The sequence below is a fragment of the Athene cunicularia genome, assembly GCF_003259725.1.
Source record: "Athene cunicularia isolate RWA chromosome 17 unlocalized genomic scaffold, athCun1 chr17_part1, whole genome shotgun sequence".
Lineage (NCBI taxonomy): Eukaryota > Metazoa > Chordata > Aves > Strigiformes > Strigidae > Athene > Athene cunicularia.
Window position 1 is genome coordinate 9,867,532 of NW_020799122.1, and position 13,310 is coordinate 9,880,841.

General features: G+C 47.1%; 1 protein-coding gene across 1 annotated transcript in view; it reads right to left on the bottom strand.

Moving 5' to 3' along the window:
- The window catches only part of LOC113486619 (collagen alpha-1(I) chain-like), a 62,343-nt gene that overhangs the window by 45,229 nt on the left and 3,804 nt on the right, over positions 1-13,310 (bottom strand). Inside the window, exons 4-6 of the mRNA XM_026860687.1 lie at positions 13,059-13,254; positions 11,273-11,416; positions 9,416-9,457 (exon numbers count right to left, since the gene is read on the bottom strand). Coding sequence (XP_026716488.1) covers positions 9,416-9,457; positions 11,273-11,416; positions 13,059-13,254 — 382 coding nt within the window. The remainder of the gene's footprint in view (positions 1-9,415; positions 9,458-11,272; positions 11,417-13,058; positions 13,255-13,310) is intronic.

Below are 13,310 nucleotides of genomic sequence, written 5' to 3' on the forward strand. Positions count from 1 at the left end.
CCAGCTTCTGTGGCTTGTCCAGGAGGTGTTTCTGGGTAGTCTAAGATGCTAATTGCTCCTATTAACCCACTACAATTGTCAGTCACTAGCTCACTCTCCTCCCTGAACAATGCATAATTTGTTAGCAGTCCACGGCAAAACTGGCAGCAGCTCCATACCACACACTCCAACATCTGCCCAGCAATATATTTAGCATTATTTGTAAACCTCCAACAGCTGGGAGTCTGGAGAAGAGCATGTGCAACATGGAAGGGCTGAACACTCTTCTCGTGGGGGAGACAGACGGAGTTCATTTGCCTCCCCATCCTCCTCCTGGCACAAAGGAGGCTTGGAGGTGAGGACCAGGCGTCAGATGCTCCTCCATGAGCCTCTTCCTGCAGCCGTGCAGCCACGCACGGTAATTAAACCCTCTGCAATCCCAGCTGCATGATTCAATTTGGGGTTTGGCACATAGTAAATCCAACAAAAAACAAGAGCTGGTGGGGGCAGGGACTTGGCCTATTTGTAAGTTCCAATTAAAATAGTTTTAAAAATTGACTCATTCCTGGTTAGCTTTGGGTTTTGCTATTTCTAGTCCTATTTTGTAGCAGGGGTGCAGAGAACATCTTCAGCCAGCCCCAAAGAAGATTTCTTGGCTTTTTAAATTGTAACCAAACTTTTCATTCATGAAAAGACCTGCAGCAATGTGGGACATTAAGAAAGGGCTTTTCAATCTGAAAGTGAAAATATTTCATTTGAGATGGAACAAAAAGCAGTGCTGAACCCTGCCCCAGGCTGCTGTGACCTGGGTACCAGGATCTGCTGCAGGGTCCCATCTCCTGCAGCACCCGAGTCACACAAACATGAAGGAAACTCCACAACAGACATTTCCTCCTTTCATTTAATTTTTTTTTTCTTTTTTGTTTTGGAAAATAGAGGTCTTTCACTTCCAAGCTCCATCTTGAAGACCACGGACATCATCACCATCTCCCAACCTAAACCCCCAAGCAGGGCACACAGCTCCAGCTGAGCCAAGCGGGCGCCCACCAAGACCTGGGATTGCAGGAGACTCATTGGCTTCATGACAGCCCCACTCTCACCTGAAGTTTCCTTCTAGCCAAAGCCTTTGATAATAATTAACAGTAAGTAAAGGAAATAAAAGCACCCAATAGAGCCATAAAAGGGAGGATTTGGGCACTAGATCATAAGCGTGCACTGCCCCAGGGAGCTGGGGGAAGGTGCAGTGGGCAGGAGCTGCTCAAGGCTTTCCCACTGCAGGGATTCACCACTTTCACAAAGGACAAGGACAGTCAAGTTCAAGGCATGAGTTGCTAACAGCAAAAGAAGAACCTTGCTGGATGATTTCACATTCCCTGCTCACATGCAGAAGAGGTCACACACAGAGCCAGCCCCATGTATCCACCTCTAAAATGAGCACAAGGCACAGTATCCAGGTGTTCACTGACAAGGAGTACCTCCGGGGTGAGCAGTGTCCTGCTCTGGCCCCCAGGGCCCACCGACCAGGAGGTGCTGGCAGGTTTTTCAGGACCTTTTCTCATCTGCAGCACCAGCTGCTGCCATGGAGACTGGGCGGTTTCCATGGGCTGCCATGTGAGTGCCTGTAGCAAGAAAGCTCTTAAAATCAATGGGCTGTTACATGGGAGTCTGTTTTTTAGTTTTGCTGTTAAACTGCTGAAAAACAGAAGCCACCTGATGCCTAGATGTACCTGGAAGTCCCAGGCAAAGAGGCTACAAAGGTCCCATCAAATCCATTAAAATAAATTTGTGGAGGCATTGCTCCACTCAGAAAAGCAGAGGGGAGGTTTCTAAACACCTTCCCTTCACCCCACCACACAGAGGTAGTAGACATCCTCACAGTGTCCCCCCAGAAATTTTGGCGTGTGCTTGTGAAAGCTTGCCTGAAGGCATAATAAAATTGGGTCCCTGATGCAATCCAGCTTGCCCTGACATCACCTGCCACCCTACAAGCCAGGCCTCCACCCCACAGCAGCCTCAATTAACTGGCAGGAGGTTTGGCTCAGGGGTTGGAGCCTGCATCCATGCAGGTGCTCAGGGGCAGCACTATGGTCCTCCCTGCCCAGCTGCAGTGCTGTGACCAGTGCTCGGCTGCCAAGGTCTCCTGCAAAGTCTGAGGAGCCCCCTTGGAGGGAACCTCCACAGCATTCTTCCTCATTTATGCGCCCCAGACAAGCTCCTAAGAGAGGGACAAATGTCAGCAGAGATCCATAACCACGTGGGTGACTGTCACCACAGGACAGCAGCTCCCTCGAGGGGAGTAAGATGAATATTTGTTCTCTGTGCAGCAGTCCCTGGAGGGGATAAAAACCACGGCCATTTCTTTACGAGTTGAAATAAAGAATTTAGTTTTTTCTTCTAAAAATTAAATTGTGAGGTAGTATGGTTTTGATGTTCCATTTTTGTTGCTTTTGGAGGGTTTTTGATTAAAAACAGTCTTGAAATATAGCTTTAATCAAAGCACTTCAGCTTTCCAACATGACCCGTATTTCTCCCTCCAATCAGTTTTGCCAGTTTCGATCCAGAGCACTAATTTCCTTAAAACACTTTTTGCAACAAATGAAACCACGGTATTGAAAATTTCAGCTGTATCCATGTGTAAGAGAACTTGTTGCCTCATTCTGTACATCTTGAAGAGGAAAATTAATGAAAGATATCAGCATGTCTCTGCTCCACAGGACATCGCACGGGCTGGATGATTAAGTCCACGAAGCCCATGGGCATCGATAGCCAGAAATCATTTGACAGGCAGAGGACAAAGGGACGCCTGGTTTAAAAAGATACTGGAGGCCCTGCCTGTGAAAACAACTCTGCAAAGCCAAAGATTTAAAAGCCAGTTCTTCAAAGGAAAGTCACCTATGGATAAGACATCTAGGCGCAGCTGGCAGATAGCATCAGGTGAGGAAGAGTACAGTGGGAAGCCAGGGCTTACAGCTTGAGCTCTGTCCCCGCTTTCCTAAAACCCCAGGTTTAAATGTTGTTGTTACCAGAGGCCCAGATCTTATTAACCACAAGCTGTGAGGCACTGCAGGGGCAGGAGCTGGAGCATTCGGGTATTCAATAGGTGAAGTCAGTGCAGAACAAATCCATAGGACACACACCAGCCAGGGGATGCCAACTCCCAGTGGGAAGCCGGGCTCCAGCCCTGGCAGCCTGCACTAACTCAGCACTGAATTCCTACACATTGCAGAACATTTTTTAATTCAACTTCAACATCCAACATGGGAAAGGTCTATATTGGAAACTCTCATCTAGTGAGCTCAGGGGAAACGGGTCTCTAAGCTAAAAGTTACGGGTCTCTTAGGCACAGCTGAATCACGACTGAATTATATTGGTTCTGTGTAAACAGAACAAAAAGCCAAAATCAATAGCATACATGCATGCTCATTTAAACAGGCCAAATTTAGAGAAGAACCAGCTGAGAAAGACAAATTGGGAACTGTTTTAAACAGTTCAATATTTGTCCAAAAGCATGAGAGTTGAGGCAGGAGGCATGTGGGTTTAAAACCCTCAGAAATTAGATATGGGAAGTGGGGAATGAGCACAAATTGGAAGCGGCCATTAAGGATGATAAAACAGAAGAAAAAAGGAATTGGCACATGATAAGCAAAGCAGAGTCTACAATTTGTAGAAAATTGACTTGGACAAGGAAAATAAAGATAGGAGAAATCTCTGACACGGTCATCCCTCTATGCAACAGGGGTCCCCATCGTGGCCCCTGCCACGTGGAAGCGGCTGAACTGCCAGCAGCGGCGTGGGAAGAGGGAGCCAGAGAAGCTGCATTTCTGTCCACGTTTCAGAAGAGCCAGATGACAACAAAATACTTTCCATTCCAGAAGTGACAAGGAGGAGGGGTTTCTCAATGCCATCCTGATAATTCAAACTAAAAAGCGTTAAAATAGCAGGCTCTCCCAAACATGAGCAGTGATTTTTCAATTTGGCTCAGAAAGCTGGGGAAGCTCCAGGGGACTGGGAAAAGGCTTTATGTTGTGCCAATATGCAAAAAAAAAAAAAAAAAAAAAAAAAAAAAGGCCTTGAGTAATTACAGACCTCTTCCCTCAAGCCAAACCCAAGCAAAATAACAGAGCAACTGATATAGGGCTCATTAATAAAGAAACCACAGATAATGTAATTAATGCCATGGTTTTGAAAAGAGTTGCTGTCTAACTAACTTGGTATCTTGCCTGAGGAGATTAAGAGTGTTTTGTTGACAAAGATAACAGCTGATGTAGTGATCCTAGACTTCTGTAGGGCTTTTCAGTTACTACGGCTTGATACCGTGATCCAAAAATTCAACTGACTTCCTAAATGGCAAACAGGTTAAAACCCAGCTTGGAGCGTATCTGCCTACAGGAGCCCAGACAGCTAACATAACGTGCTGCCCTAGTTTTCAGCTAGGTCAGGCTATGTAAAATGAATTTCAAACCTTAGTGTCTTCTCCTAGGAAACACATTTTTGTTAATAGAATCCTCTTCTATCCAACAAAGGTACAATATGATTTACATGCTCAAGATCAAAGAAAAACAATTTAAAATTATTTTTTCCAGCACATTCTAACATCAAGCCCCTAGAAGAGGCTTAGTCATGGGAAAGTTGAAAATCAAGGCTGCAGTCTTTGCTGAGTGAGTGCACAGATTTAAAGGAGCAATAATTGCCAGGAAATCCTATGGGCTGTGTTCTGCAGTAGATCAGGTCAGACTATACCTTCGTATCTGCAGCATCTACAGAAGGAGTCTGGGGAAGAGAAGCCCCTTCTGGTGCTCAGCACAGCCTCCCTCCACTCTGCACTGGCCCCTGCTTCCTCCGAGAGGTGCACAAGGCTGCACCCCCCAGCTGAGACATTGCTGTCCCTCTGCAGTTGCTTCAGGACACAAGTGCAGGATCCTGTGTGCAGGAGACATTTGCTCAGTCAAAACTGGAATAGCTCAGCCCAGTGATCCCCCACATCACTGCTTCGTGTGACCAAGGACTGAAGTTTTCACTCACAAGTTTCATGCATGGCACCTGGGTTCTGGATTTGGGAAGTGAATATGTTGTAAGCCTAAATAATAAGATAAATTATTTCTTTTTGGAGGTGTCCGTGGGATGTCTCAGCAGTGCCCTGTTTTCACAGGGTGGGGGTGTTCGGGGCTCTCTAGTATCCCACCCAGGCACTCAAACTGAAACAACCCAAAAGCCTGAACACCCTTGCAAGCTTCACATCCAGGGGCCACATTCGGACTGAAAAGACTCTGAAGGTGTCCCTGTGCTCACCTGCCACACTCTCAAACAGCACAAGTGCCACTCCTCCAACAGTCTTTTCCAAAGCAAAAGCAGAAAAAAAACCCCCAAAACATTTCTAGTGGCCCTCGGGCAGACAGCAGCCCTGCTGTCATTGCACACAGGACACGTGGCTGCCCCAAGCACATGGCCATGAACCTGCGGCAGGACATGAGACACTGGTGGGAAGTGCAATGTCCCATGAAGTTGCTCTAGCAGGAGCAGAGAAGCTACTGATCAAGCCGAGCCCTTGCTGCAATACTTCTGGCATATGGCAAGCCATAAAAGTCAGCAAGGGCACAAAAACTGAACCCAGGCAGAAGGTCAGATCATAAAAGGTTAAAGTGTATCTGTAATTCTCACTATAGGATGCCTCATGGCTTGGTTAGATGGAATAGCACTTCATTTCTCTGACATGAGGTGGTGGTTAAAAACCACTGCAGCTCAGATCAACATTCTCCTTTCATTGTATTTATCACACAGTGGATTTGATGGGCAATAAATTTTCCTTATCCTACCTGAGAAACTGGTTTCAGAGGTCTTCAGATGGCTGAGATATTAGTGCTATCAGAAACAAGAACAACCATCTCAAGGTACTGCCCGAGAGCAGCAGAGATATTGCTGGGCTCCAGCTGTCAGTCACACTTCCCCCACCAGCCTTTGCTACAAACCCACGGGGCTATTTGGTATTAGCCCAGCTTATCCCAGGAGCCGGCAGCCCAAAAGGTCAAGGGAACCAGTGGGGTGGAGGAGTGGCAGTTCCCCCATAAGGGTTTGTCATTATTAGGCAGGATGGACCACGTGCAAGCCTTTTGTGACAGGTATTTTAAAGACCAACATCCAGAGTCTCCTGATATACACAGGCTTCAGACTGCTCTGATTTTAAAGGAAGGATCCTCTGGTAGTACTTCAACATTAAGCAAAGGTGCTAACAAAGAAATTAGTAACTGAATCTCCATTTACTGCTTTCAGAAATTATCTATAAGATGGATCTTCCTCCTAAAGTTTAAATAGAGCCAGCATTTCCTTTGCCACAAAAAAAAAAACAAGCTTTTTTTTTCCTCTTTGCATATGAATTCTCTTAATCATCAAGAGCACCACACTGTGATTTGCTTTAATTCAACTGTAATGTTTCTTGGTGTGATCAAAAACTAACAAGAAAGTCCTGTAAAGTAAGATCTTTTACTCTGTATATTGGATATTTAAAAACCTCATTAAAAAAAAAAAAATTTACTTGGTAACAAAAACCAAAACCTCAAGATCTTTTTTTGACATCCAGCTAATAGTAAATGTCCAAGCTTATTTTGCTTTATGTTCTCTGCTTCCACCAAACATTGCCTGACCCAGCAGAAATACACGCTCATGAATTGCGCCACACAGGTCCATCTCCTCCTGCTTAAGCATGTGCAAAATCAGGAGCAAAGACAAGCATTTGCCCAGCGTGCTATTCTGGTTCATTTGGTCTCCTGCTCCCTAGGATTGTTTCTGAGATATTACTTGCAAGGAGCCCCTGGCTGCTGGTTTACACATGCCATAAAGGTAGAACAGTAACACCACCTCACCCCACAACTTCCCTCTCGGGCTGAAGGAGAGCCTGGAGCCTCCTCAGACATTCCTCCATCCCCACGGATTCAGGCCACCTGCTAAGTGGAAAGGTGGCACTCTGCAAAATAAGACTCTTGCCAAGCTTTAACAGCAGAATCGAGGCTGAAAATTTTAAATTCCTGCAGAAGCGTTCAGATGCTAATAAGACACTGACATTGGGTTTTTTAATTATGAAGACCAAAGAGAATGGCAAGGAGGAGGAACAAGCAGTCCCTGCTGCCAAACTGCTGTATTTGCACACACAGTTACCGTGTCGGACTACTACTGAGATGTGTCGGACTACTACTGAGCTGTTGCTATTTAAGGAGGCACCAGGGTTGAATGAGACTGAACAAGTGGTTCCAACACCAGTTTTGTTCAATAACAAATCTGAGCACGAAAGAACAGACATGCTACGAACAAACCAAGCATTTTCATAGAGCTTTCACAGCATTTTTACATCATGAAGAAATCTTGGCAGTAGTCTGAGCTGTCCAGATAATTAGACCTGTGAAATTTTGTCTCTTAGGAAATCAGTGGGATTTAAGTTTTACTCGATTTTAGGTTGAATGGCTTTAGGATCCCGGATTAATTTGCTTCGGAAAAAGCCATTCAGTTTAGTAATCAACTCATCCCTCTTGCTCACATTTAGCACAGACAAAGAAAAAACAGAAAGTAGAAGTGGCTCAATAGCATCCATATCTCAAAGATTACTCATAAATTACAATCTACCCCTCAAAAAAAATCATAAAAGGAGTAGACTGAAATTGAGGTATAATTTAGGCTGCCAGTAACTAATCTTTTGCCTTCATCCACTTACATCTTCCTCCACCATCACCCCAGCCATCCATAATTATTTAGCTCTAATTAGCAATTAAGGAATTCACCACTATGTTAATTTACTTCTAAATGAACAAAGGCATGGAAAGTGTAACTACAAAGTATATATTTGGATAGTCTCTGCATCAGAGCTGATCTGCTCTTCATTATTTTCATACTGTAACACGTTAGTATCACATTTTTTTCTTTTAATAAATTCAAACATGAAAGATCCCGAGGCATCTCTGGTCCTGATTAAGTGCTTGAAAAATAAACTTGTCCCATATCCAGAATATCATTAGTCTTCTTCCCCTGTAGACCTACGAATTTCAGCACTTTCCTTATTATGGCAACATCTCACCAATTCACACCACTCGCCAGGAGAACCGCTGCCAGTGAAGCTGCGGGCAAATAAGCATCGGATGGGAGAGCATGTCCTAAACAGGATCCATCAGGACTTGAGGACTAATTGAGGGAGGTAGATGCCACCTTTCAGACATGCTCAGGAGAAGTGATTTTGTCATCTCAGTTCATTACAAACCCAATCTGTAAGCATCCTCATCAGCAAACAGGCAGCATGCTCACCTGTGAGCCTGCCTGCTGCTGCCAAGCTTGTGTCATGATCAAACCCTGGAGCAGACGGTATGAACCCAGCTGCAAAAGGCCACGTGGCCATACACGAAGCAGAGACTGCACAAAAGAGTTATCAAGGTGTAGCCAGACAGTTTAAGCCAGGCGTGAGAACAGAGACTATCCACAAATGGTTAACAGCAACTCCTGGGAGAGTGAGGGAAATACAGAAAGGACTCCACAGTGCTCAGTCACACCCACAAAAATCCCAATTTACATTTGCTGGCAGATTTCCCCCTCAGGATGTCTGTTTGCCTGAACTCAAACAACAAACCTTGGCTAGAAATCCCAAATAAAGCAGAAACATAAAGGGCTTGCAGCCTGCCTCACTTGGAGCAATGGCTTGTCTCTGTTGATGCCTGCGGAAGAGATGGAGACATGCTCCAAGAGCAGCTCCGAGGAGGAGGCAGCAGCCCCCAGCCCCAGTCCCAGGAGCACCAGCGGGACTTGGGAGCAGCCACCCCTCTCCCACTGCCAAACTCCCCGGGGTGCCATGCCAAGGAAGGGTGATGCTTTGTAACCCCCAGAATCACAACCACCTTCCCCCACCGCAGAGCTTCAGCCCTTCCCACCTCCTCAGCGATGGCGGGCAGCAGCCACAAGTCCTCCTCAGGCAGACATCACATCCCACGCGCGGGCAGAAGCGGCGGTTATCCAGCCTCCTGCTTTCTCCTGTACCATGCAGAGTCCTGCCACCTTGCTAACTGCACCGTTTCCTTCCCTCCGAGCAAATCTCCTGCAGCCAGGCTTGCAGGCAGATTTACAAACACCTCTGTGCATGCAGTGGCCTCATCCATCTCATCACCATCAAGCCACACTTCTTGGGCTCAATGCAAACGCTCAGGAAGGTCACCTAGACTCACCTTGGCCTCCACCAGCTCTGAGACATGTCAATTTACATTCAAACCATTAAAGACAGATATTGCAATTGAAAACAAAAAACCCAAAAAAACTAGTAGCCTTGCCTGGGTATTTTGGCTTTTTACCACATTGCTTGTTAGAGCAACTCATTTCCCCAGGAGATGTTATGGTGGTGAGACATACCCGAGGGACATGGGGAGGGGTGTTCCCTGCACATACCTCCTGCAGCAATGCAGGAGGGTCATACCTGAGCAGCTGCGTCCTGGATTTCATTGGTTTCTTTTGGCACCTAGACAGTTGGAGAGAGAAAGAGGAAAAATATCACTGCCCAAGGACCTGCACTGACTTAAGTGCGTGCTTATTGTTGGCTCCAGGATTGAAGAGCACGCCGCCTCCAACGGCATGGGAAGCATTCAGGGAATGCACACTAGGAATCAGTTGGTCATTCACAGTGACAGAAGCAAATAGCAAAAAAACCTCTCAAGTCTTCAGGTGGTTTTCTTTTGTTCTTGATGCTTTTGTTTTGCTTTTCCTTTGTTTTTGAAGCTAATCAGTCCTGAGGAGGGCCAGCAAGGGATGGGAACTGGTGTGATGTGGGGCAGAATTATCCCATGGGTTCCCACTTGCAGTCAACTTACTGATGTTTAAAATAAAACCTTCTCCCTGCTGGGCAAGCCACTGGAGCCATTCAGGTGAGTGCTCCAGGCTACAGTGCACAGGATAATACAGATAATAAAAGCAGGTTAAGAGGAGCCCATCACCTTGCAAGCAGAGGACACATCTTGTAGCTTTTAAATCAGAAGTTTGCCCTTACTTCTTAGCTCTAGGGAGCAAGTCCAACTTATTTCAGAGCTACAGCCAGTACCTAAGGGCTGTCAGCATGAGAAACACCTGGTATCATTTTGGGGATGACCATGGTTACACTTGCTGGGAACTCAGACACACCAATCTCCCTCAGAGCAGGCAGACAACCAGCGTGACCTGCTCTGCATTACTTACGCGGCCTTCTCCACACTTACTCCCTGGCAAAGCCAGCTCCCTTATGACCAGGGCTTTTCCTAAAATCCTCCTCTTAAAATAATAAACACAGAGACTGATGTAGCCCAGCCTGGGGAAGGGAGCAATTACTGCAGGGCTGCTCCAGGAGCAGGGAGAGGCAGGGCAGCAGCACAGCTGAGTGTCACCACTCCCTCTGTGCTGCCTCTGTCCTAGTACCAGGGTCCCGGTGGAAAGGATGTCAGGCAGGACCCAGACAGGGCAGATGCCCCATCCCACACCCAGTTCCCTCCCCTGACGCTGTGCCCTTTTCCAGCAGTTCTCCCAGCTCCTCCCTAGACCATCAAAAAAGGGGATTACACAGGGGAGGTTCATGCCGAACGCTGACGTGAGGCACTTGCCTCTTCAGCAAGCCTTCTCCAGGCAGCTGCGAAGCCCTTCCAGATACCTGGCCTAGAGAGGTGAGGTGTCTCCCTGGGCCAGCCCCAGCTTCGGAGGAAAGCCTGGGTGCTTCGTGTCTTTGGGGATTTACTATATGATCTGGGATTTTTGGAACAGATATATTTCTTGAAAGATTGTTGAACACTAATAAAAGTAAAATCCACAATATCTCAATTTTCCAACAATGCTGACAAAACAGAGGAGACAACCTTTGAAAGGACGATGCACCAAAGGGCGCAATGCAACAGTCTTGCTGGGGGTGAGCACGAATTTCAGTGATCTACAGTTCCCCAGTACAGCTTTCACCGCCTCCCCAAAGCAAAGCCACAGCTGTGGCATTACTCAATACCTACTCAAAACTTTCCTGTGTTAAACACATGAGCACATACAGTCATACACACAGTCCAGCTTTCTTTGGCTCGGCAACTCTCCCTTTAATTCATTCTTCCTTTGCACCAATGACTTGAAGGGAGGGTTTGAACTGTGAAAGGACCACCACCCCATGTGCTGGCCACCATCACTGCCTTGCATCTCAACTCAAACTGGAGACCCAAACTTCCAGGCTGCATTTTAACGCCCTGGGTTGGTCCTTTAATTTGAATCATGTTATACCAAAGAGGAGCTTGGGCCAGCAACCCCCATATTTGTCAGCTGCCCCCAGCCACACCTCTGGCCAAGCTGGTGAAAGCTCCCAGGGGGAACCAAAGCGCTTGAGGTTGAAGGAGTGTTTGCACGTTGAGTTGTAGCTGTGGCAGTGCTCGCTGGCAGCCATTGGGTCTCCCATCATGAAGGTCAGTTGCTGTAGAGCACCCTGTGGAGGAAGAGACACATAAACCACAGTTTACCCACATGCTTCCTCCAGAGGAGAGGGAAAGGTCTTGGGGGTTGGGGGTGTCTCCAGCCTCTCATAGCCAGGGACTTTACAGTGTGGTTTAGGCAATCAACATTCACTCCCCAATTTTAAGAGCTGGATGCAAAGATCCTGGGAACAAAGGCTAAGAGCCAGAAATGTGCAAGCTATTCTTGAGTCAGATAACAGTGAGGATTCAAGAGGTGCTAAGCACACTACAGGATCAGGCCCTTACTATTCACCTCCAAGAGAGCCCAGCCTGAGCAGCACCCTGGTGCAGTGGCAGTACCGAAAGGGACCCCTTGACAGGCTGACAACCGTGCTTGCAGGCAGCAAAGACCTGCGACTCCCCCATCACCTCCCCGCACACCCAGGCCCTCCAGCCCTCAGAGAGGCAGCAAGGACTGCTTGGCTGGTGCCATGCAGCAGCAGAGAGCTGCTCCCATACTGTAAAGCCCTCATTGAGAACAAGAGTGCATGAGGAGAGAGACCAAAGGGAAAATATTCTGTACAGGAGAGGATTTACAAAGAAGAGAAGAATGATGCACGATATTGGACTCCCAGCACAGACCCGCAGACAGATGAGGGAGGGAGGTGGAGACCCCCAGAGATGCCTGCATGTCTACATAAGACAAAATGTCAACCTTCAAGATTTTGCACTTGTCAGAATCAAAACTGGTTCAAGAAGGGCTTCCCTGCTCTACTAGGCTGCTTTCATATTTCCTTCATTAAGCTCAGGGTGATTGAAATAACTAGTTAGCAACACAGCACCACTGATTCTTGAGCAGCTTTTCTGCATGACATGGCTATCCAGGGGGAATGTGTGAGCTGGCTCTATCTACCCAGTGGTCCTCTGCTACCTCCCAGCAGCAGCAAATGAAGAGAGGAACATGTCCGAGATGCCAGAAGACCGCTTCACTAAATGAGCTGAAATCTTCCTCCCCAGGATGGAGGTGGAGCTGTGCAGCCTGCTATAAACCAGGGATGAGGAGAATGCTACCCCAAAGGAATGGAGAAGAGCTTCAGATTGATGACACAAACCAGGGGTTGGTCTCAGAAACTTCACTTGGTCTTTTTCTGTAAGAGCTAGATCTTTTTGATGCCCTCAATTTCTGTGTTTGAAGTTGACCATCAGATATGTTTCAACATAAAAACTGAGAGCCTTTGAATTTATCTGTCATTTTATAACAAGGCCATCTACTTTGACCTGCTGGGAATCCTTTGCTGTTGAAGTCCTCAGAGCAGGGACTTCATCTTCAACACATGCATGGGACAACCAAACTCTCTGCATGCTGCCTGCACAGATGACTTCTGTACATGGTACAAGTCATGGTCAACAGGAGAACACAAGTGTATGTCTAACCTAGAGATCTCTACTGCTGACCTGACTGCTGGCACTTGTGTTGCTCTGACTCAAAAACCAGCACTTTGCACAACTCAAAGCCTTTGCAGAGCTCACCCTCCCCAACGATGAAAAAAAAATTGGTGTGTTTTAGGATGAGAAGGCAATGGAATCCTTCAGAAGGAGTTTCAGCCTCACTTCATGCAGCTAGAGCAGACCATGTCCTCAAACATGGACCTGCCAGGTCTGCCCAGCTCTCACCTTAAAGGGGATCTCGAAGGACTCGATCAGGCCTCCAATGATGATCAGCCCCTCAGTGTTCACTCCCATCCCGAAATAATTGGACCAGCTCACTCTGTCCACCAGCCGACAGTCCACGTGCAATTCCAGCCTCTCCAAGGAGATGCTGAGAGCAACTTGGTGCCAGTGCCCATCGCCAAGAAAGGAAACTGGGAACCTGCGTGCCCCAAAGAGGGAAGGGAAGGGAAGGGAAGGGGAAGGGGAAGGGGAAGG